Source organism: Typopeltis vanoorti, chromosome 3 (genome assembly GCF_054136105.1).
Source record: "Typopeltis vanoorti isolate ZY-2024b chromosome 3, IOZ_Tvanoo_1.0, whole genome shotgun sequence".
NCBI lineage: Eukaryota > Metazoa > Arthropoda > Arachnida > Uropygi > Thelyphonidae > Typopeltis > Typopeltis vanoorti.
The window spans coordinates 105,195,289-105,220,192 of record NC_143551.1 but is presented as its reverse complement, the minus strand read 5'-3'; the positions used below and the strand labels follow the sequence as shown (position 1 = coordinate 105,220,192).

The 24,904-nt window shown below is 35.5% G+C and overlaps 1 protein-coding gene across 2 annotated transcripts in view; it reads left to right on the top strand.

Moving 5' to 3' along the window:
- The window catches only part of LOC150108440 (ubiquitin carboxyl-terminal hydrolase 15-like), a 337,668-nt gene that overhangs the window by 101,561 nt on the left and 211,203 nt on the right, over nucleotides 1-24,904 (top strand). Inside the window, exons 7-8 of one of the 2 annotated variants that reach the window (XM_090390781.1) lie at nucleotides 4,284-4,367; nucleotides 11,120-11,270. In XM_090390781.1, the coding sequence (XP_090246907.1) occupies nucleotides 4,284-4,367; nucleotides 11,120-11,270 (235 nt within the window). The remainder of the gene's footprint in view (nucleotides 1-4,283; nucleotides 4,368-11,119; nucleotides 11,271-24,904) is intronic. The other variant, XM_090390782.1, reaches the window with a different exon arrangement.

Below are 24,904 nucleotides of genomic sequence, written 5' to 3'. Positions count from 1 at the left end.
TTAAAAACGAGGATATTAGGAAAGAACCTGACATGGTTAGCATCCAGAATGTGTTAGCAGAGCTAATCTCAGGTGGTTTTGAACACTTAACAGAATGGGAGTGGAAAGATTAGCAAAACAAGTGTTCTCTGCTAGGTTTGCAGGAAAAAGACCCAGAGGAAGACCAAGATATAGGTGGATTGATACAGTAAAAAGTACCTTAATAGACAGAAATATAAGATCTGATAATGTTGGAGTCTTGACAATTAATAGATTAATTTGGAGGAAAATTGTTTGTTGATAGGAAGTTAGTGGCGATGTGTCAGCACAGTTAGCCTAGTGGCTATGCGCTTCTCAACCAAGTGCCTGGGGGAGTGTCCTAAGTTCTATTCCCATTGACAATGTGAGGAGCTTAAGGATCTTTCTCAGCCATAACCAAGTTAGCCAGTTTGTGCGTGGACAGCAGAGTTTTTCATCTCACAAGCAGGCAAATCAGCTCCATGAACACACACACAGGCTACAATCATAGGATATAGTACTTAATCTCTCATTAGGAGGACTCAACTAAACCTAACGGTGGTCAAGGAAGATGGGGGGGGGGAACCCCACACGAATAAAAAAATGTGGTGATGTAAGTACTATAATATCCTGTAAACCCCTTGAGGGTACATGTCAGGAATTTGATGATGAATATTAGCATGGTTAAGAGGATGGCTAACTGACATCAAAAAGTGGTATACAGTGGATGTGAGTGCAAGATTTAAGGTAACTAGTGTTGTACCACAAGGATCGCTCCTTGGTCCACTGTTATTCAGTCTGTACATTAATCCCATTTGGAAGGATTTGACAGGCGACATGCAAATATAGGTAGCATAATCAGGAATGCTACCGATATGAGTACTTGCAGAATGATTTGAATTGGCTGAAATTGTGGGCATGAGGGAAAAAAGGGTCAGTAAATGCAAAGTCATGCACTTTGGCATGATTACATATCCAGTGTGGTATTATATTGATGGGTTTATGCTAGAAGAAACTGATCAGGCTAGGGATCTTGGAGTTTTAGTAGACACGAAGTTCAAGGGTCATGTAGCAAAATTTGTAAACACAACTCGGAATATAATGGCAATGCTGAAACGAACCGTGACATATAAAGATAAGAAAGTCATTTTGTCTCTTTACAAGGACTTGATAAGACTTCACTTGGACTGTTGTTGTAGTTTTGGTCTTCTCTTCTGGTTTCCATGGTGATTCTGATACAATGGAGAGAGAGAGAGATAGTGCAAAGGAGAGTGTTAGAAACGATATCATGATTGTGGAATTCTAATTATGAAGTTAAATTTAGAATTTGTAGACTGCAGATGCCAGCAAACAGGAGAAAGAGGGGTGACATGATTGAGACATACAGACTTCTGAAAAAGTCATACATGATATCAGTTGATGTAATTTTTCATTTTATGAAGGGTGGGGAAAGGACAAGGGCATCCTTGGAAGCTAGAATGAATTCTGTTAAGATGGGGTAAGGACTAGATTTTTCTCTCATATAGTGGTGTGTGATTGGAATGGATTGCCATTGGATGTTATGTGTACAAGCTGTGTGAATGAATTCAAGAACACATATGAAAGCTGGTGCATGTAGTATCTAGCCTTCCTCGATGAGTCGCTGACTCCCTGGAGGTCTCTCTAATAATAATAGAGAACATTACAATCAGTCACATAATGATGACCATTGATTGGTAATCTATAGAAGTATTATACCATGACCTTGAAACCAGAAAACAGCACCATCCATGTCTCCATTAATTATATATATATATATATATATACTGTATATCAACACACAAAAACATGCACATGCGAATTAGTTGAATCTCTAATACATCTGGAAGTTATAGTTCTTGGGGAAAATTGCATACGGAAGCTGATCCAAAAAATGCTGGTAGGTGGCAAGAGGTACATTACTCACTTCTGGACACATGAAAAAGTTGTTGAAACATGCTTAACATTATTATTATTAAGAGATCTCCAGGGAGTCAGGAAGTCACTGAGGGAGGCCATACTATTCGCACCATTTGTCATAGCTGTTCTTGAATTCAATCACTTACTTGCACACACAACATCCAACAGTAATCCATTCCATTCACGCACTATTCTGAGAGAAAAATGTAGCCCTAACCCCCCCCCCCTCTTGACAGCATTCATTCTCCATTTCCATGGATGCCCTCGCATCTTTTCCCCACCCTCCATAAAATGAATAATTCCATCTATTGAAATTCTGTATAACCCTTTCAAAGTTTGTAAGCCTCAATCATGTCATCCCTCTTTCTCCTGTTTGCTAGTGTCTGTAGCCTCCAATTTCTCAGTCTTCATAATCTGTATCCAACAATCCTGGTAATTTTTGACACTCCACTGTATGAGAATCACCATGGAAACCAGGAGACCAAGCCTGCATGCAATAGTCCAAGTGGGGTCTTATCAAGTCCTTGTAAAGAGGCAAAATGACTTCCTTATCTTTACATGTCAAGGTTCGTTTCAGCATTGCCATTTTTCTCTTGTGTTTACAGTTTTTGCTATATGACCCTTGAACTTTAACTTCCTGTCTGCTAAAACTCCAAGATCCCTAGCCTTATCAGTTTCTTCAAACATAATCCATGAATATAATACGACATTTGATATCTAATTACACCAAAGTGCATGACTTTACATTTACTGCATATCAGCAACACTCCTGATTATGCTACCTATCTTTGCATCATCAACAAATAGTTGTATGTCATATATCAAATCCTTCCCTATGTCATTAATGTATGGATTGAATAACAATACACCAAGGACTGATTCTTGAGGCACATCACCAATTAGCTTGAATCTTGCAGATTCACATCCCCCACATATCACTTTTTGATATCTCTCAGTCAGCTATCCTCTTATCCATGCCAGTAGTTTATAATCCAATCCCATATTCTCCAATTTATGCAACAGTATTCCATGCTGTATTTTGTCAGTAGCCTTAGCAAAATCCAACAGTATCATACTGTATCCATTTCCCTTGTCTAACTCAGTGTGAGAGAATGTGAGCAAGTTGCTAAAACATGACCTTCCCATAAACCCATGCTGTTCATTGCAAAGTAGAGATTCTCTGTCAACTCACTTCTGAATGCATGTCCTAACCATCTTTTCTAAAATCTTTGCCACTACTCCTGAGATACTGATTGGTCGATAGTTGGATACATCGGTCTTTGCACCACCCTTGTACAATGGGATTACCATATATTCTTTCCATTCCTGCAGAATCTTCTCTGTTCTGAGACTCAAATTATATAGCCAGTTCAATTGAACATCTTTTAGCATCCGTGCTGATATTACATTAGTTCCTATTGCATTCTTATTCAGTTTATACATTAGTACTTTCCCCTCATCCATATGAGTTTCCTCATATGGTGAAGAGGTAGTGGTGAGTTCAATATTGCATATACCAGGTTGATAGTTTTTAGCAAAATGGTTTTTATCTTCCTTTTTGAATGGGAATTTTGAATAAATGGATGAGTATGGAAGTACCTACCTGTAGAACCACTTCACTTCTCTACCCTAAAATGGGACAGCTTTAGGATCTCTACAATTTGTTTGGTATGTACTGGAGCCTTTCACTACATGCATGCAAAATGGATTTCTGTCCCCATCTCCATTGCACTGTATATTAATTGAAACAGAAACCAGAAACTGCATTTGGGCATCAAAGTTTGCAATAGCCTGGTCAAAGGCACCCTGATGAGTACTCTGCAGTACTCATCAGGGTGCCTGTTTCCACAAATAGGTTTTTGTATGTCGAAACACCATGTGGGAAATTGAGATTGGTTTGGTGAGAGAGAGGTTGTGGGTTGCTCAGCAAAAATCTATTAGTTTCCTATCTGTGATCATTTAGTTAAATGTTAATTTTAGCATTACTCTCACTTTTATGTAGTTATGCATTTATCTTTGTTTTTTAGAAGCAAGTAAAGAAAGACAAAAGTAACCATATTTCATCTTTGGCTATTATTTCATTTTTAAGTTTGATGCAAAGGAGGATGGATCCTATCTGTTTTATTTGCATTTTTCTTAACAAATTAGTAATTATTGATATGCATGAACCATTATTTAAAATGTCTAAATATAAAAGTTTGTGGTATATTATAAAATTTTGGGTTTTATTTTATTTAATTTATTAAACTGTGTCTGGATTGCTGTATGGATTGTCTGTTATTCATAAGTTTTGATTGTTGAAATTAATATTAAGACTAACTGAAATTTGCATTTTGATATTCAAACAGTACTAGTTCTGCCCTTGCCTATTCCAATTCAACAGGCAGTGGAGCCGGTGATAACAGGCCGTACAGCAATCAGACCAGCTCAGTGTGAGTAGTAGATTTATATATGCGTGTGTTTGTGCATGTGTATATTTTAATTAAGAATTATGAATTTTAACTTCATGTATTGAATTTGATATTTTCATAATTTTTTGTGTTATTTTCACTGATTTTGAATTGCAAGACATCATACTATCAATGGCATTTTGCAGTAGAATAAATGCAATACCCATTCCTCTTTATCACGGTCCATTTGGATTAATTCACTATCTGTTGCACAGCACTTGATTTCAGTGCTGTGCAATAGAAAGGATTCAATTTAAATTTTGAATAATCTTATATTTCTCCCATGATTTTCAGTATTACTGAGGAATTTAGGGTGAACTGCTCATTATTTGCCTCCTCTGGAGTTCCATCAGAAAGAAAATAGAAGAATTCTGAAAGATTAGATACCAGGTCTTGATGGTATGTCTTCTATCCTATTAAAGTATCCTACTAATTTTCAGAATCGTCACCTACGGGGGTGGTCTGTAAGGTCTTTGGCCTCGACCATGGATGGCAACACTATCGGCACAATTTTTTTTTTCAAGTTGGTACATCTGTTATAAGCATCCATGTGAAATTGTAAGTCATTCTATTTTAAGTCAAGTAGTTTGTTTTAAACAGCTGTCTGAAACAAAACTGTTGTCTGTATCCCTTGAAATGGATAAAATTGAGTATTGTGTGGCTATATAATTCTTTGTAAAAGAAGGTTAACACCAAAAGAAATTCATTCGAAGTTTATAAAAGTTTATGGGCACTCTTCTCCTTCGTTTTTGACAATTAAGAAATGGGCTGCTGAGTTTAAATGTGGCCTTACCAGCTTTGAAGATGATCCACGTGAAGGACGTCCAAAAAGTGTAACAACACCGGAAAGCATTGATCAAGTGCATGATATGGTATTGGATGACTGACGAGTCAAAGTGTGTGAAATTGCTGAGACTATTCAGATGTTTTGCATGAAGAATTGCAAATTCTTCATACAAAATCTCTGAATAGTGCTCGGAGCATTTTAACAAGAATAAAACTGATTTTGTGCATCGATTTATTACTATGGATGAGACTAGGATTCACCATTACACACCAGAATCCAAACAGCAGTCACAACAGTGGACAGAAGCCGGTTGTTCAGCACCAAAGAAGACAGTCGGTTCCATCAGCAGGAAAGGTTTTTTGGGATGCTAAAGGCATTTTGTTTATTAATTATCTTGAAAAGGGTAAAACAATAACTTTTAACCGATCTTTTAACCAGACTAGATGAAAAAATTCATGAGAAAAGACCTGGTTTGTAGAAAAAAAAATCATCTTTCATCAGGTGATGCAACTTCCCACAAAGGTGTTTTGGCAATGGAAAAATTAAGGGATCTGCACTATGAATTGTTGGAACATCCACCCACCCCCCAGATTTGGCTCTCTCTGACTTCTATCTCTTCCCAGAACTAAAACTCTTCCTCGCTGGTCAGTGTTTTTCTTCGAATCAAGAGATGATTGCAGCTGTAGAGGAGTATTTTGCAGATCTTACTGAGAACCACTACAGTGGTGACGGGATAATGGTGCTGGCTTTATTCCAACATCTCTGGAATAAATGTATTAGTCTTAAGGGAGATTATGTTGTTTTTCATTGTTAGGGGCCGAGAACTTTTCAGACCACCCTCTTATTTTATATACCTTTTCAATATTTCCTGCTTGACTGGCATTTTACCTTACAGCATGGAAATAAACCTATATTCAAGCTCATTCCAAAAAAAGTGATAAAAGACAACCAACCAATTATCATTCTTATTTTAGGTCTCTTTTTAAAATTAATATTAAGACTGTTTAACTGAAATGTGCTTTTTGATATTCAAACAGTACTTTAAACATTTTTCATGAAGGCTTCCTATCGTGAAGCCTTCATGAAAAATCATGAAGATCAAGCAACTTCAACACTTGGAGGGTTTCCAGATAATCAATCACCAGCACTATGGATTTTGCCATTTTGATTAACAGCTAGCCTCCAAACCAACAATTTTCGAACAACTTATCTTTTGGACACAAGCTATGGAGAAATTTGCACGGTCAGTTCTAGGGTATTTGATTGGTCTACCTTCTGTCCTCTGCAACTTAGTTACCAATTTCCTTTCTCACTGTTCTCTGCGTGTATAGCTTCCTGTCTTCAGATATCTCCCATCCAATATAGGAGTATCCCCCCCCCCCCCCCAGGGCTGTGTACTTTCACCCATCTTCAAATTCTAAAAACCTCAAATTCTAACCATAGTTATAAACTAAACATGTCAAGAAATTATATTCTTGGTTTAATAGCTTGGTTTACTAAGACAACTGATGTATATACAAGTATCCCAGTCATGAAGATACTTCATGTGCAAACTTTGTTTGCTTACACTTGGCATCTTTAATTTATAGTATAACCAAGTGAAAAAAACTTTCAACTAACCATAGCTCTATGTTGATGACAGTAAACTTCATTCCTTTTCATTTGATATAAACCTAGTAGCACACAATCACTTGAAGCTTCAAGATCTTTCATAACCAATGCCTTCAACTCTGATTCTTGTGCTATTCTTCTGAATAGGGTATTTGCTTGGTTTTGGAACTGCCTTATGGTCTGCCCTCTGCAACTGAAATCACCAGATTCCTTTCTGATTGGTCAGTGAGTTTCTCTATATCATTCGATAACTTGTGTCCTAAGATAACTTGTTGGAAAATTGTTGGCTTGGAGACTGGCTGTGAATCAAAAATGGCAAAATCCACAGTGCTGGTGGTTGATTATCTGAAAGCTCTCCAAGTGTTGAAGTTACTTGATCTTCATGATTTTTGAGAAAACTGAAAGAACAATTTGTTTGTTGTCTTTTATGACTTTTGGAATGGGCTTGAATTTAGGTTTGTTTCCATGCTATAAGGTAGATGCCAGTCAAGCAGGAAAGATAAAAAGTGCATATAAAGTAGGTGATGGTTCTGAACTGGACTTTAGTAGAATAGAAGGCATATCATCAAGACCACATGACTAGGTATTTAAGCCCTTTAGAATTCTTCTGTTTTCTTTCTGATGAAACACTACATACAATAAGCAGCAGTTCTGAGTAAATTGAGGAATAGTCTGCTTTGGTCATTATCAATGTTCTGTCTGAAGTATATATGTGAATTTTTTTTCTTTTAGAATTTCTAATTTGCAGTGTTCTTTGAGTTTTTTGAATAATTTTTGAATGTAATATAAAAATGAATTATACGATAAATCCTACTTATCACTTATTTTATTTAGTAATTTCTTCATTTTCTCCACTCTAATTATCTAGTTACTTTTAGCCTGCATCATGTGGGCAACTAATACTGATGTCAGCAAGTTGCAGAGGCATGTTTGTACAATCACTTGAACTCAATGCAAACAGTGATGAATTTTTATAGCTATGAATAGAATTCTATGATTATAGAATATTTAATTTAGTGTTCACAATTTTACGGTTTCTAGCTAGATTAAATAAAGAGCAACATTAATATGAGAAATGTTACATTAACACTTGTAGTGCATTAAACCCTCAAAATGTCACTGTCAAAGTTAAAGCTGAAAAGAACTGAAAATTTGTTTAAATTTGAATGGCTAGACAAATGTGTTGAAACCCAACATCAAGGAACAGTAGGTGAGTTCTACTTAAATTTAGATGTGACGAGGATGACAGTTTTATGCTTGTATTTTCAAGCTGCTAAAGCACCAGGAAACTTTTCAAAAAGCAAAGTGTGGGATGATGTGTGGAATCTTTATTTTTAGAAGCATCACTTATCAAGTAAGTCGCATTTGGACAGTGTAGCAACACTTAGAAACAAAAAACCTATCATTTTTGGAGGTGAACTTATCAGCATGGTTTTCAAAAGTCTGTTGAAAGGGAAGAGAGGCTCATTAGTCTTGAACAAAAAATGGTCTGATCCATAACAAATCAATATACTTATTGCTAGTTCTATTGGTGATCAGAATGAAAATAGCTCTTGTTTTTCATTGAAAGTATAAATGATCACATGGCTAACTATGTGAACATATCCAATAACTAGAGAAACAAAAATTATTCTTTCAAGTTTGGTATTAGCCCAGTTTGTTCTTCTTCAAGCTTTCTCTTCCACAATTTTTCTTAGCTGTTTCTCAAGAATACTTGCATAAATCTTATCTGGAACACTCAGTAGAGAAATTCCTCTGTAATTCTCACTTTCAGCTTTATTCCCTTTTTCATAGATGGGTACTATGAGCACTCTGCTCCAGTCATTTGGAACTCGACCTACTGAGCAGGCTTTCTGAATTATGCAGTGTAGCCAATCATAAAACTTTTATACCCTACATTTTAACATTTTTGGTCGAATATCATCTTTTCCAGCTGCCTTTCTGCATTTCAGGTTTGTGATGTTAAGTGTTTTCTACCACTGCTGTCACTTCTTATTTCATTTAGCATTCTTTCAAAGTAATTACTTCATACATCAAGAATATCTTTATCCTCAGTTATCATGTCTCCTTTATCATCTGAAGATAAAGATATTCTTGTGTGAAGTTTCATATTATGTGAAATTTCATATTCAAATCCATAAATTTTTATCTGCACTAGTTATATTTACTTTTCATTTTTGTGGATGTGTCATAATTCATAATACTGTAGTGAGTCACTTTAAAGTTTGCTTTTAATGATAGAAATTATTCTAATATTCTGAAATCTCAAAATATGGACATTGTACATACTCTGAGCACAACTGCTTGTCATGTGATCATATTATTTTTTTGCATGTCTTTCACATTGCCTGCAAATGTATCTGACTCTCTGGCATAAGATGAAGAGAAAACTTGAAGATTTGTTCTTTCTCTTTGACTAATTGAAAACAGAAACAAATCTAATACATAAATATTAAAAAAATTAGATTAAACTTTGGCAGACTATTAAGAATGCATGGCGTGCACATCCTGTTTAATATTTATTCTGTCATGGGTCCCACAAAACACTGTAGCTTAAAGCCTTTTCCCCCCCTTCCTCCTCCAAAAAAAAAAAATTGCACGAGTTATCTCATTAGTTTAGAATGGGATCAGATATATTAATTTGTGCAGGTGGTAGTTATGTAGGTCAGCTCTCTACATTGCTCATATTAAGAAATAAAAGTTTTGTAAACTATTGCTATAGAGAACAGCCAGTGACACTTACTCACTGTTAGATAGACTCAGCCTATGTTGAGTCAGTTGCGTACAAATTTTTTTTTTTTTTAAATTTGGCTCATTTTATCTTAAGCTTAAAAATTGTCAAGGAATAAAATTTATTTCTTACATGTATATGCACAGTTTATTCCTTTGGTTCTTTATGTCCTTTACATTGTCATGAATTCTAAATTGCACCCTCAGAGAAAAATATTGCTAATCTCTTTGCCATTTTATTTCATATCATCACACCATTTTGAATTTAATTTTTTGCACCTGAGTTTATTAGATTCTTTTTATTATCACATCTGCAGGGTGACAGTTTTCCCAAAATATCAAAGATTTTATTTCATATCAAAGACACTTTTCATACCATGGTTTTATACCTGATATGTTAAGATATCAACCACTTTCTAGCAGTAATAATGAGGAAGTGGTTGATATCTTAACATATCAGGTATAAAACTTCACATACATCAAGAATAACTGGTTGAGCAGCTTCCACAAAATTAAGTTTTAATAATCTTACTCTCTTCACATAGTGAATAATTAGTAGTTGACTGAAAGTAGCCATATCATTCTCTGTCAATTACTGGAATGTTTATGAAAAAAAAAAAAATAACCTGAATTATCCATATGTATTCCATTTAGTAAGTTGCTTGTGCAAAATGCTCTTGTATTTAATATATTGCTGAAGTATGATGAGGTCTACAACTGATTATAAGTAACCATTCTGAGTATTAAGAGACATGTAATACTTGAAATATTTTAATTTGCATCATATACATCATAAACTGTAGTAAAGCCAGTTAAATATAGCATATCTACAAAATTAAATGGAAAACAGCTTGGTTTTATAGCACCATGGCACAAATGATTCATTCTTAATATTCATGTACTTAAAATTGTCTTTTAGTTTAATCAAGTTATAATTGGATCCCACATTTTGCAGTGCACCACTTTTGGTAGTTCTACTAATATGAATTTTAAATATATCTGATAAATGACTGAATTTTTTTTTTGAAGTTACTGTCAGCATTCCATTTTTCCCCTTATAAATGATTCTCTCTCTCTCTCTCTCTCTCTCTCTCTCTCTCACTCACACACACACACACACACACACACACACACACACACACACACACACACACACACACACACACACACACACACACACACACACACACACACAGAATCTAGCATATGTTTTTAATATAATTAATTTTATTATCATGTTCTCCTTATGTTTGGCTCATTGGCCTTTCATGGCTCAAAGTAATATAATACTTCGTAAATTGTGTTTATTTCCCAGCCAGTTTGTTTGTCTAGTTGGTTGGCTATATGAAAAATCAAAGTTTCCAGGGGGCAAATCTATAATTTTCATTTGTGACAGGCTAACTCACCTTTTAAGTTAAAAAGCCTTATCCTTCACGTACTAGACAGAATTCAAATCCAGCCAAGGGTATTATTGTTAGTGACCATTATTAATGCTACCTTTACTACTGTTAATTTTATCTGTTTATTAATGTGTATTCACAATCTATGAGTGTGATTGTGAGGAGATGCACCTTAAATATTTTGATATTTTTTATTTTATTTATAGATCAACCCGAAGCTATGGTACAGTTGGTGGTTATAGTAATAGTTCAAGTTACAATTATGATTATCACACTGGAGGAGCACCTCATATTCAGCCGGGATTATGTGGTCTTAGTAATCTTGGTAATACTTGCTTTATGAATTCTGCAATTCAGGTAATCATTGTAGCATCTGTTGTTAAAAATACTAATACTAATTTTTTTAAGAAAGTACTAATAGTACTTTCTTAAAATTGATTCTTCTCGGAAAAATAATTGTTTGTGTTCACGCACATGCACATGTGTGTGTGTGTACTGCATATACATGCACTTGTGCACACATACACACTTAATAGGTATTTTTAATACATTGATGTATTAAAATTTGCCTTCTTGTTTCCGATCAGGTGTAATTGTGCCAAAAACTAGGGGGGGGGGGGCACTGTTAATTTAAAATAATAGAACCAGTATAGAATACAAAATAAAGCAGAATGGTTGATTAAAATTGGTGAACATAGAACATTGAGTTTTAGACAAGGTTGTCCTTTTTCCACCAGTACCAGTATATTTTCTCAATTTATCTAATCTGAGTAGGACTCATGAGAAGGAAAAGAAATAATTGGATCCCATTACGAAAAATTATGGATACAACTACCATGTTAGAGTAAAACTTTAGTTTAATATAAACCAAAATAAATACACTTGATGTTTCGACCTTCACATTAAGGTCATCGTCGTATACATATACAAAGAAACAAGCTGCACTGAAGTTACTGATCAACCCATTAAAACTATTTACCTGACATCTGGTGTTAAAAAAAAAAAAAAAAACCTCCCTACACCAAAACTCGAGTCTTGTTATTATTATATTATTATTAGGTTACAAAGTTAATTAAGCTGGAGAGTAACATGTTCATGCATAAAATAATAGATAAATAAACAGAAAATAAAATAAGTATACATATAAATTGCAACTGGCATGGATAGTGGCCAATGAAAAATTTTCATTTTTCATTGGCCACTATCCATGGTCTACTTCAGCGCTTCCCAAACTGTGGGCCGTGGCCCCCTTGGGGCCATAGGTTTTGTTGAGGGGGGCCGTGAAATAATGAAAACAAATTTAAAATGTTTTAAGACTAAGTAGATTTTTTTTATTTTAAAAGAAACGTATTTAACTTTTATTATTTATTTATTTCTTTTTTGTTATTTTTTATATTTTAATGCAAAAATTCCCACCTTGGTGTTGGTTCATGAACTTTGCTTCCTGCGTATTTCAGTGCTTAATGAATATTAGTAAATATTGTTTATTCATATGTTTCATTTCAATGCAGTGGTTAATTATATTTACTTCGAATGCTCTCCAGGGAAGCTCCAAATCTTCCTGTCCCTTTCATCACGTGTTCGTAATCAGGGACTGTTGATATTGACTTTATATACATATCAAAACTCGTTTTATATTATCACTGTCATCCGAGCTAGTTTTCTGTTACCAATAAAAGTTTTGCATATACTTCACACATGAAAAAAAAGCTTAAACAAGTTCATGTGGGGAGATAGTAACTCGCTTGCAGTGGTAAACAACACCCCTCCCTAACAACCACTATACTGCAGAGGCAATAAAAACAAGTACTTTTATTATGCCAGTGAATAAGGTATGAGGAGTCTGTGTAATATATTTCTCAACAAATAGTGCAATTAGAGACAACTGTGATAAAAACGCACTAATTAATGAATCACATGTCCTCTCATACAGAAACTATGCTGTATAGACTGAAACAAAACCATATGTTGCATGGGCAAACACAGTAACTAAAAACTATTGTTATTAATTAGATGTGTGCGAGTTCGATTTCCCAAGGCAGCAATAAAATTCAACCGAACGTGTTAAAATTCGTAAAAGTGTTAAAACTAAGTAATATATATATATATATATAATGAATGTTATGGCAGTTTCACATATGGAATTCGGTTGAAGAGAGTTAGCATTTCAACTCAATTGTCAGCTATGCTTTTATCTTTCGGTTGCGCGATCTTTTGTTAATACCTAACCAATCATATGCACGTTTTAATAACCTGCCTTTGCTGTCTGTTTCGCGTTAGGATTAATTACCTTAAAGGGAGAAAAGTCACAAAAGAGAAAAATGTTCCTGGTCCGGGGATTTCCTTATTCAGGTAATATTCACTAATTTCATGTTATCAGTCTGTGGTGTGCCAGTATCGGTAAGTGGTGATATTATTTGATCTATTCTACGTTAAAAAATTTAATCCTGACATGGATAAGTGGCTGATAAAAAATAAAAAAAAAAATCCTGCGAACAATCAGAAGAAGCAGAAACAGATTAAAAAAAAAAAAAAAAAGGACAGTATTTCATATTTTACCAGAACAGCCCGCATCGTCTTCAGAACCAAACGGTAAGAGGCAAAAAAATGTAATATGTGCATTTGATTTTTGCAATATTCGCTGTGTATGTTTTGTATTGAATATAAATATAATAAATATTATAATAATAATATATCTCTATTACGATTTTTTTCGAGGGGGGCCGTGAAATATTTTAATTTTTGCAAAGGGGGCCCTGACATCCAGAAGTTTGGGAAGCACTGGTCTACTTCACCAAAATTATTATATTTAATTTGTCGTTTATGTTCTTTTTTAAGGATAGGGATTGTATACATCCAGTTTCTTTCCCCAATATAAGGTAAGTTCCAGGTGCAATAGATGCAGTAAACTTCAGGGTGTGTCAGTGGGGGGGGGAGGATCCTTAGAGATTCTCTCCCCCCTATTGATACACCCTGGAGAGTAACATGTTCATGCATAAAATAATAGATAAATAAATAAACAGAAAATAAAATTACTCATATAAGTATACATATAAATTGCAACTGGTATGGATAGTGGCCAATGAAAAAATTGCTTAGAGTCCTAAAGTCAAGGTTTTGTGGAAACTAAGTGGACTGAATCCTTAGAGATCCCCCCCCCCCCAATTGGCACATCCTGGAGTTTATTGCATCTATTGCACCTGTAACTTACCTTATATTGGGGAAACTGGACGTATGATCGCTAACCGTGAAAAAGAACACAAACGATACATTAAATATAATAATTTTGGTGAAGCAGGCCTCTCAGATCACGCTCTTAACACCCTACATCGAATCGATTGGAAAAGCACTTGTTCTTTGCATCATACAAAAACTTGGTAGGAAATTTAAAGAAGCCTGTGAAATTTTGATTAACCAGCCTAATCTTAATAGTAACGGGAGCTTAAAAATCCCAAGAATTTGGAATTTCACCCATTCGGCCCACTTAGTTTCCAGCAAACCCTGACTTTAGGACTCTAAGCAATTTTTCATTGGCCACTGTCCATGCCAGTTGCAATTTATATGTATACTTATATAAGTAATTTTATTTTATATTTATTTATTTATCTATTATTTTATGCATGAACATGTTACTCTCCAGCTTAATTAACATTGTAACCTAATAATAACAGGACTCTAGCTTTGATGTAATGAGGTTTTTTTTTAACACCAGATGTCTGATAAATAGTTTTAATGGTTGATCAGTAACTTTAGCATGCTATGTTGATTGTAATGCAGCTTGTTTCTTTGTATATATACATATATTCCAGAAGATGACCTTAATGTGAAGGTCGAAACATCAAGTGTATATATTTTGGTTTATATTAAACTAAAGTTTTACTCTAACACAGTAGTTGTATCCATAATTTTTTGTAATGTAATCTGATCACTATGTAAGCATGAAAGAAAGGATAGAAATTCCTCCTCTTCTCTTGCTAATTTAGTTCTTTTTATGCATCCACACAGCACTGATACTTTTTTTTTGGGGTAGCCTGATGTTTATTGCATTATTATATGCCAGATGGATTCCATTACTTTTTAAGTTTTTTAATATCAAAATCTAAGTTAATTGTATATCAGAAGAGTTTACATGATTTTCTTTGATTACACGTGTTAACAAATAGTTAATTCATAATTGTTTTTTCTTATTATGCAAATAGATATGTAATCAGCCTTTATTACATCAAACAACAATTATGAACATACATATGTGGTATAACAAAGTACTGAAAAATTCCAACCAAAGTCCCATAATTATAATGTTGCGCTAATAGAAATTCACTATAGTTAACTGTCCATTATAACTATTCCTGTGGTCCCTTTGAGCCTGCTGTAGAGTCAGTCATGTGTTCTTATCTGTTATTAAAAATATGAAGTATGTATCTGATGTATATTATTTCACTTTCGTCTTGGAAATGAGTCATTCAAATAATGTAGTCTATGGTTTCATGGAGGATCCATAAGTAGATTCATATTACGGATTATTTTTTTGGTTTGACCTAACAACAAGAGAAATTTTTAAACATGTTAATAAATAGTTAACAAAAAATTACGTGTAATCATGTAAAGTTAGATTTATTTATTTAATTTTTTTTATCCATTTGTTCTCTTGAATTTTTTTTTAGTATTTCTGCTCTGCTGTACTCACTCAATGTTGTTGTTTGTTCTTGTTGTGAAAGTCCACCCTGCACATTGCTCATCTTCCATTTCTCTCTCTCCTCCAAAAACATCTTGTGTCATTTAAACACTTGAGCATATCATAAATAATCATTGTCATACACCCACTTAATTTTATCAAATATTTTGGTAGCACTATTGTTCAGTTTAACACAAAATTTAATCACACAATGTTGTTCAAGATTTCACTTCTTCATTTTCATGACAAACACTCCAGGCATGCACTTACTGAAAGCACAGTAACTTGACAGTTGTTTGCCCTACTGACGAGCAATGGGTACGGATGGAAAGAGCTGGAATCATTCAAACATGCTGCATCATCATTGGTTCAACAGTGCTGTCAGTTGTCATGATTTAAAAAAAAAATTCTGCTAGACCTCTCATACCTCCATATTTGAGCATTTCTGGTCAAACATCATCTACTCCAACTGCCTTTTCACATTTCAAGTTTTTGATGGTTTTTTCCTACTTTAAGTATTTGGTATGCATCCCTGATTACATTACTCTTGAATGTTTTCTACTACCATGCTGTCACTATGTTCGTTTCATTTAGTAATCTTGCAAAGTAATTACCTGAAACGTCTAGACTATCTTTCAGTTTATCAATTTATCTAGATTATCTATCAGTTTTCATGTCATATTATCATCCTTGATTTCTTTTACAGTACTCTTTCCTCCATTTCTAAGTTTTTTTAGTAGCTTTCAGAATATTTTGTTACCTTCTTGATATTTATTTCAAAGCCTTCCCATGACTTCTGTTTAAGCAGTTTTACAGAGTGCTTAGTTTTCTTACATCTTTCTCTATATTCTCCCAGAGCACAAGCTTTAATTTCTTGCCAGGAACTTCTGATAAGCTTTATTGACTACCGTTTTAACTTCCTTAGCACACCATGGAGTTCTTATTTTTCTGGTTATCTGCAAGAGGACCCTACTGCATATCTCTCTAGCTGAAACAGGCAATGTTTTCTTTGTTTTTCCATCTCATTTATTTTCTCTTGAATAATATTTATGTATTTGAGTTGGCTGTTCACCTCTGAAAGCTGCTTAAATTTCATTCTTTTTAAAACTTTCGTACACACTTTTCTTTTCAGTATGATATTCAATTCTATCCTGCTCAAAACTAAATAGTGATCACTTTCTATTTAAAATCCTCTATATACTCTTATATCCTGGACAAGCATAAAGATATTATTATCAACAATAACATAATTAATGGACTTTTAGTAGCTACTAGTCCATGGCCTGAAACAAAATCTATAGTTGTTTACAATTATCATTAGTTTTGCACTTTTCTCAATCTTTTTCCCAAACATTTCTGTATGCGTGATAGTCATTTCCTGTCCAGTTTAGATATTTTATATCAGCTACCTTCTCTATTACATCAAAAAATTCTTCCACTTCTTTTTAAATAAAACAGTCTCTGACACCATATGCAGAAATAAATCTTATTGTCCAATTCTCTATTCTGACATTTGTCCACCACATCAGTACTTTATATTGCTTACCATTTAAGATTATCTTCATATTTAGTGTTGATACTATAGCTACTCCTTCTTTTCACTGATCATAATTGTCTGAATATAACATCTTGTATTTGTTGCTCAAAAGAATCTTGCCTGTTTTTGTCTAACACCTATTTATGTCAAACTGGTAATTATCCAATTCTTCAGCTATTTCCATTTCTTTTGATGCTTATGTTGTTGATGTCAATCTTGAACTTTGCTGATGCTGAATTGGCATTCGTTTGAGTACCTACATTTTCATTGTTTGTCCTCATTTCCTCTTTCCCCTTGTGGGGCACCAACTCATGGTGGAGTGGATCTGGTGATGGTACATTGGATGGTCCACTTTTGATCCATCCAGTGTACCATCTTTTCATTCTTCCCTCTTTTTCTTTGCTTTTCTCTCTGTATTCTGTTCTACTTCTCAGTTTTTTTTTTACTATCCTTTCTTGCAGGCCACCATCACTGGGATCCAACACCCTGCTGCTATATTTGTTGTGCAGTATGATCCATGGACATCCAGAAAGGGGAATTCTGGTAGTCTTGCACTACTCTGTCCTCTGCTTTGGCAAAGCACATGTGATCCTCGATGGCCCAGCCAGGATCATGGCTTGTGTGTGCTTGCTTGCAAGTAATTGTTGACCATGACTCACTTCCATAGGTAAACACTGGAAAAATAGCTTTCTATTTAATATGCTTTTAATATTATTTTTTTTAATATTGAAAGCTATTTAATATTTTTTAATATTAAATAGCTTTCAATTTCAATAGGATTGTTTACTAATTTTAGTTCAATTTGATTTGAATTTTTCATCACTTTTGTTTTAATTAGGTTAATCTTTAAACTTTTTTCTTGCTTTCTCTGTTAATGTTCGTTTAGCATTTCCTAAGCTTTTTTATTTTTTTGCTAAAAGAAAAATGTCATCTGCAAAACCGAAGTGATTGAGATTTTTTCTCCCCATTAATTTTAATTCCATAGTTTTTCCATGAGACATTTTAAAAGACTTCTAGTGCAGCAGAAAACAGTTTGGGTGATATAGGATCTCCTTTCCTAACTCCTTTCCCTGATGTTCTAACTTTATACTGACTGTTGAGTTTTGATGGACAGTTTTTAATAATCTGATATACTTTGTTGGAATAGTTTGAAGTTTTAAACTTATGATGAATAACAGGAGAGACAGCATTGCATTCTTGTCTATACTTGATGTACAAATTATTTTTCAATACCTCATTCAGTAATACTTGATGTAACGTGAGCTATATATTTCTCTGTAGTAGTATTGGCACCTTATATATCTAATGCATTTTTTTCCAGATCTATAAAACTTAAACATGGATCCTTGTTTATTAGGATTTTAAAACTTCTCTTCAGTGGTTATAAATTTTCATCATTTCAAAATGTGATTGACAGGAATTAATTTTTTTTGCTTATCTAAAAGATATTATTATTATTATTATCATCTGAGACCTCCAGAGAGTCAAGGACTCATCGAGGGAGGCTGTAAATTACCCAACCGCAGCTATCATACCTTCCCTTAAATTCATTTAAACTAGATGCACTCACTCACTGCTCTCTGAGAGAAAAACCTAGCTCTTACCCCTTTCTTGACTGACAACAACCTTAACTTCCTTGGATGCCCCCCATGTTCTCTCCCTGCCTTTTATATAACAAAAAATTTCATCATTTGAATTGCTATAACACCCATTCAAAAGTTTATAGACCTCTATCATATCACCCCTCTTTCTCCTGTTAACCAGAATCTGTAATCCACATACTCGCAATCTGTCCTCATAATCTAAATCCCATAATCTGGATATAATCTTTGTAACTCTTCTTCTTTGCACCTTTTTCACAGCTTCTTTATCCCCTTGGAACCCAGGAGACCAAATCTGCGCACAGTAATCCAAGTGTGGTCTTATCAAAGCATTATAAAGAGGCAAAATTACTTCCTTATCCTTACATGTCAAAGTTTGCTTCAGCATAGAAATTATAGTCTGAGTTGTATTTGCAACTTTTGCTATGTGACCTTTGAACTTTAAATTCTTATCCACCAATACACCAAGACCCCTTGCCTCTTCAGTTTCTTGTAGCATAACCCCCGCTAATATAATATGCCACTGGATCTCTAATCATGCCAAAGTGCATAACTTTACACTTACTAACATTAAACTGACAGCCATTTTCGTTTGCCCAGATTTCCAGTCTATTCAAACCATTTTGTAATTGCTGAATATCAGTAGCATCTCTGATTGCCCTGCCTTTCTTCGCATTATCAGCAAACAACTGCAAATCTGATGATAGACCCTGCTTGAAGTCATTAATGTATAGATTGAACAATAATGGCCCAAGAACTGAACTTCGAGGTACATCACTTCTTCTGCAGCTTCTCCCACTTAAGTGGGGTCACTGTTTCTTATGAGTCTCCTCCACACCTTCCTGTCTTGGGCTGTCACCACATCCAAGTTCTTCATCTTCAAATCCTCTTCTACCAGCTCCCTCCATCTCTTCTTTGGCCGCCCACGCTTCCGCCTTCCTTGCACATCCATCTGCATGACCCTTCTTCCCACATATTCGTCCTCCCTCCTCATCACATGACCAAACCATCTCAACCTTGCCTCCTGTATTTTCGCTCCTAAGTTCGTAACTTTCACTGTTCCCCTGACATAGTCATTTCTCAGATGATCCTTTCTGGTCACACCGCACATCCACCTAAGCATTCTCATCTCTGCTACTTCCATCCTGCTAATGTTATTTTTCCTCAGGGCCACAGTTTCTATAGCATATGTCATAGCCGGCCTCACTACTGTCCTATAAATTTTGCCTTTCAGATTGATCGGCACCCTCTTATCACATAACACTCCAGCCATCTCCCTCCAGTTCCTCCAACCTGCTTGTATCCTGCATCCCACTTCCTTCTCACCTCCTCCATCTTCTTCCACTGTCGAACCTAAGTATCTAAAGTCTCTCACCTTCCTGATGACATTTCCTTCCAGCTCCAGGTCTGTCTCCTGGCCACCGCCCACTGCGCAACACATATACTCTGTCTTACTTCTGCTCAGTCTCATACCTCTCTCTTCCAGTACTTTTCTCCATCTTTCCAGTTTAGTTTCCGCTTCTTCTCTTGAATCTACACAGAGCAAGATGTCATCTGCATACAACATTGTCCAAGGTGCATCTTCTCTCACCTCCTCTGTTACCACCTCCATCACAATATTAAACAGAAACGGACTTAATGCTGACCCTTGATGCAAGCCAACTGTTACTTGAAAACTTTCTGTCTGTCCCAAACAGGTCCGAACACTTGTCTTCACATTTCTGTACATTTCCTGCACCAACCTGACATATTTCTCCGGCACCTTCTTCTCCCTCAGACACCTCCAGACTTCTTGCCTTGGCACTCTATCGTATGCTTTCTCCAGATCAATAAATACCAGATGTAGCTCCCTTTGTTTCTCTCGATATTTTTCCATCATCTGTCGTAACCCAAAGATAGCATCTGTTGTTGATCTACCAGGCATGAAGCCAAATTGTTCCTTTGCAATCTCCACCTCCTCCCTCAATCTACCATCAAGAACCCTTTCTAGGATCTTCATTGTGTGGGACATCAACTTTATTCCTCTGTAATTTTTACAGTCTTGTGCATCCCCTTTACCCTTGTAGATGGGAACAAGAGTACTCTCCCTCCAGGCCCACCGCTTTTCCATTCTTCATCCTCTTCATGGCCTCCGTCACTTCCATTCTACTGATGTTCTGCACCATCCCCTCAGAAGGCTGCCCATCTCCTCTGTGAGTCCTTGCATTTTCCTCATTCAGAAGTCCCTCAAAGTATATTTTCCATCTGTTTCTTATGTCCACATCCCTCCATAATACTCTTCCTTCAGCATCTTTGATCTGCCTCACATGTAAGATGTCCTTAGCTGCTTTATTTCTACATTTCGCTAGTTGGTAAATTTTTCTCTGTCCTTCCTTTGTTTCTAATTGATCATACAGATCTTGATATGCCATGGTCTTCGCCTGTGCCACAACTCTCTTGGCTTCTTGCTTTCTCTGTTTGTACACCTCTCTGTCCTCTTCCACTTTTGACTCATCCCACTTCTGCTTTGCCTTCCTCTTAGCTGTCACTGCCACTTGTACATCATTATTCCACCACCAACCCTCCTTCTGCTCTCTAATCTTTCCAGATGTCTCACCAAGCACCTCGATTGCACAGCTCAGGATTACTTTTGAATTATGTTTCCACCAATCTTGTACACTTTCCAGTCCATCCGAAATCCTCTCTAACATCACTGGTTACCTTAAATCTTGCAGATTCACACCCACTGTATATCACTTTTTGATATCTGTCTGTTAACCATCTCCTGATCCAAGTCACTAGATTATGTTCCAATCCCATATTCTCCAGTTTATGCAACAGCCTATCGTGGTATCCTATCAAATGCCTTAGATAAATCCAACATTATCATAGTGTATCCATTTTCTTTATTCAACTTGGCCGTAACATTGTTATAAAATATGAGCTAATTGCTAAAACATGACCTTCCTTTAGTAAACCCGTGCTGTTCCCTGCAGAGTATAGAATGATTGTCTACCCATTTCTGTATGCGAGTTTTTACTAACTTCTCTAAAATCTTCACTACCACACCAGAAATACTAATAGGTCGGTAGTTAGACACATCAGTTTTTGCACCATGCTTGTGCAATGGAACTATATTACATTCCTTCCATTCCTGTGGTATCATTCCTGAGCTGAGACTCAAGTTATACAAATGTGTGAAAGGCCTAGCCAATTCAGCTGAACATTCCTTTAACAAACGGGCAGATATTCCATCTGTCCCTATTGACAAATTCTTATCCAGGTTATGCAAAAGCTCTTCAACCTGTAGTTCTTCATCCAACGTAGCAGTAGCACTGTGCACCATACTACATACACCTAGTTGATATATCTTAGCAAAGTGAGCACTCGTTAACCGAATGATCTCCTTAGCTTCCAACACTCGTGTACCATCTGCATTCAATAAAGTTATTCTTCCACATTCATTCTTTCTTTTGCTTGTGGCATAACGATAAAATTCTTTTGGATTGCCTTTAGCTTGCATGGCCAATTTCTTTTCAATCTCCGTTTTAGCTTTTCTTACAATACTTGTTACTTTTCTGGCCTGAGCTTTATATATTTCATAACTCCTCTCACTCTCATTCTCACGATACTCTTTCCACATCATCTTCTTTTTGTGGATTTCTAGCTTAATAAGGCTGCACATCCATTTCACACCCAACCTATTTACTCTTCGAACACTAGGGATACATTCGGATACCGCCGCATTCAAGCACTTTTTCAAAGAGTGCCATGCATTGCTGACAATTTTTCCATTAAGTAACTGATACCATGGGACCAAAGATAATATTCTTCTAAGTTGATCATAATTTCCAGCTTTGTAATTCAGCATGTAGCCTGTTTTAATCAGAGTTTCAATACAAGTAGATACTTCCCAAGAAAGAACAGCATGATCACTGTTACCAATTGGTGGTAAAATTGTTATATTCTTGACAGAGATCCCTTCTAATGCTATGAGCAAATCCAACACTCTTTTACCTCGAGTTCCTTCTTTCACACTGCTTGAGAAAGTTATCCCACAACAATTCAATAAATTCCTGTTCTTTCTATTCATGAGATTTCTCTTCTACCCAATCAATGTTTGGAAAATTAAAGTCACCCATAATGATCATTCGCTTAGTACCCATAAGGTTAAATTGGCGATGCATTTCTTTGTCCCCTACAACTGAGCTACCAGGTCTATAGCAACACCTCCACCATATATTTTATTCTGTTAACCTCCACTTCACACCAAATAGACTCAAACTCATCGCTACATGGGATATTGTTACCATCATTGTTTTCTTATATTTCTATCCTAACTGGACTTAAGTCATCTGATATCATTAGTAGCACTCATCCTCCTCTCCTATCTCATCTGTCATTCCTAAAAATAGTATCCGTTACACTCAATCCCACTTACCATATCTTATTCTGATAGCCAGGTTTCACTAATGCCAACAATCTTAGGCCACATCATATTCAATAAAGCAACAAACTCAACCCCTTTGTTTCTAATGCTCCTGGCATTTGTATATAGACATAATAAATTACGACCTAGCCTATTCTTATAATTAGATATGCAATATATTTGGTCTTGTTCTAGAATTATCTCTTTTCCCTCCCCAGACATACTTAAAAGGTCTGAACCCAAAGCATATTTTCCCACTCCTACGCCACATACATAACCATGTTCAAAGGCATTTATATCTTTATCACGTTTGTACCATAGTTGAACTTTCACACACATTTTTCCCATTCCTCCCTTGATGATCTAGTTTCCATGACTGTCTGCATTAAATCTCATACCAAGAAGTAATTTCTCCAGGCTTCTGATGCCAAATGAATTCAAGTGCAGGCCATCATTCTTATACAAATCTTTTCTGCCATCAAACACACCCCACATATCTTCTACATAACCTGCATGTAAAATAATTGCTATCATAGGCTTTTATACCTCCATACTTCAGCATTTCTGGTCGAATATCATCTACTCCGGCTGCATTTCCACATTTCAGGCTTTGTTGGCTTTTTCTACTTCAAGTATGGATGTGTATTCCTGACTGTATGCCTGGTCAGTGATTATTTCATTTAGCAATTTTTCAAAGTAATTACTCCATACATCAAAGATATGTTTTTCTCCAGTTTTATGTTGCCTTTATCATCTCTAATTCCTTTTACAGTATGCTTTCCTCCATTTCTGAGCTTTTTCATCAACCTCTTATAATATCTTGCCACCTTCCTGATATTTATTTTTTATGTTCTTACCAAAGTCTTCCTGTGACTTTAGTTTAGCTAATTTTACAGCGTTTAGCTTTCCTACATTTGTCTCTGTATTCTCTAAGAGCACAAGCTGACTTATTTGCCAGGAACTTTTGATATGCTTTCTTCTTTTCCTTCACTGCTTCTTTAACTTCCTGTGTCCACCTTGGAGTTCTAATTTTTCTATCCTTGCATACAATCTCACCACATGCCTTTCTGGCTGAATCACTGTTTTCTTCAGGGCTTGGCAATGAATCTCCAAGGTTTGGTTTCTGTTCTCAAACGCTTTCATTTTTTCTTGAATAATGTTTGTGTATGTCAGTCTACAGTTCACATCTGAGAGCTGCTCAATTTTTATTTGCTTTAAAACTTTCTTACATGTTCTTCTTTTCAATATGAAATTCAATTTTATCCTGCTCAAGACTAAATGGTGATCACTTCCAATTTCAAATCATCTGTACACTAGTGTCCTGCACCAGGGAGAAAACATCACTTTCAATAATAGCATAGTTAATGAGACTTTTCTTATTCCTTGCATCTTCTCTCCATGTGAATTTGTGCACATCTTTATGTTAGAACATTGTGTTAGTAATAACCAGCCCATGTCCCGAGCAGAAATCTGACAAGTGTTTGCCATTATTCTTAGCTTTGCTCTTTTCTCCAAATTTTCCCAAAATATTTTTGTGTCTTACAATCATTTGCTACTCTGCTATTTAGATCCCCAACAAAGACCTACTTTTCATTTTTCATTGTGTCAGTTGCTTTCTCTAAATCCTCAAAAAATTCCCCCACTTCTACTTTAGGTAGAACCTTCTGTGGGACCATAGGCACAAATAAGTCTCATTGTCCAGTTCCCCATTCTGATATTTGCCCACATCACTCTGCTTGAAATTGCCTGCCATTCAAGCAATTACATATT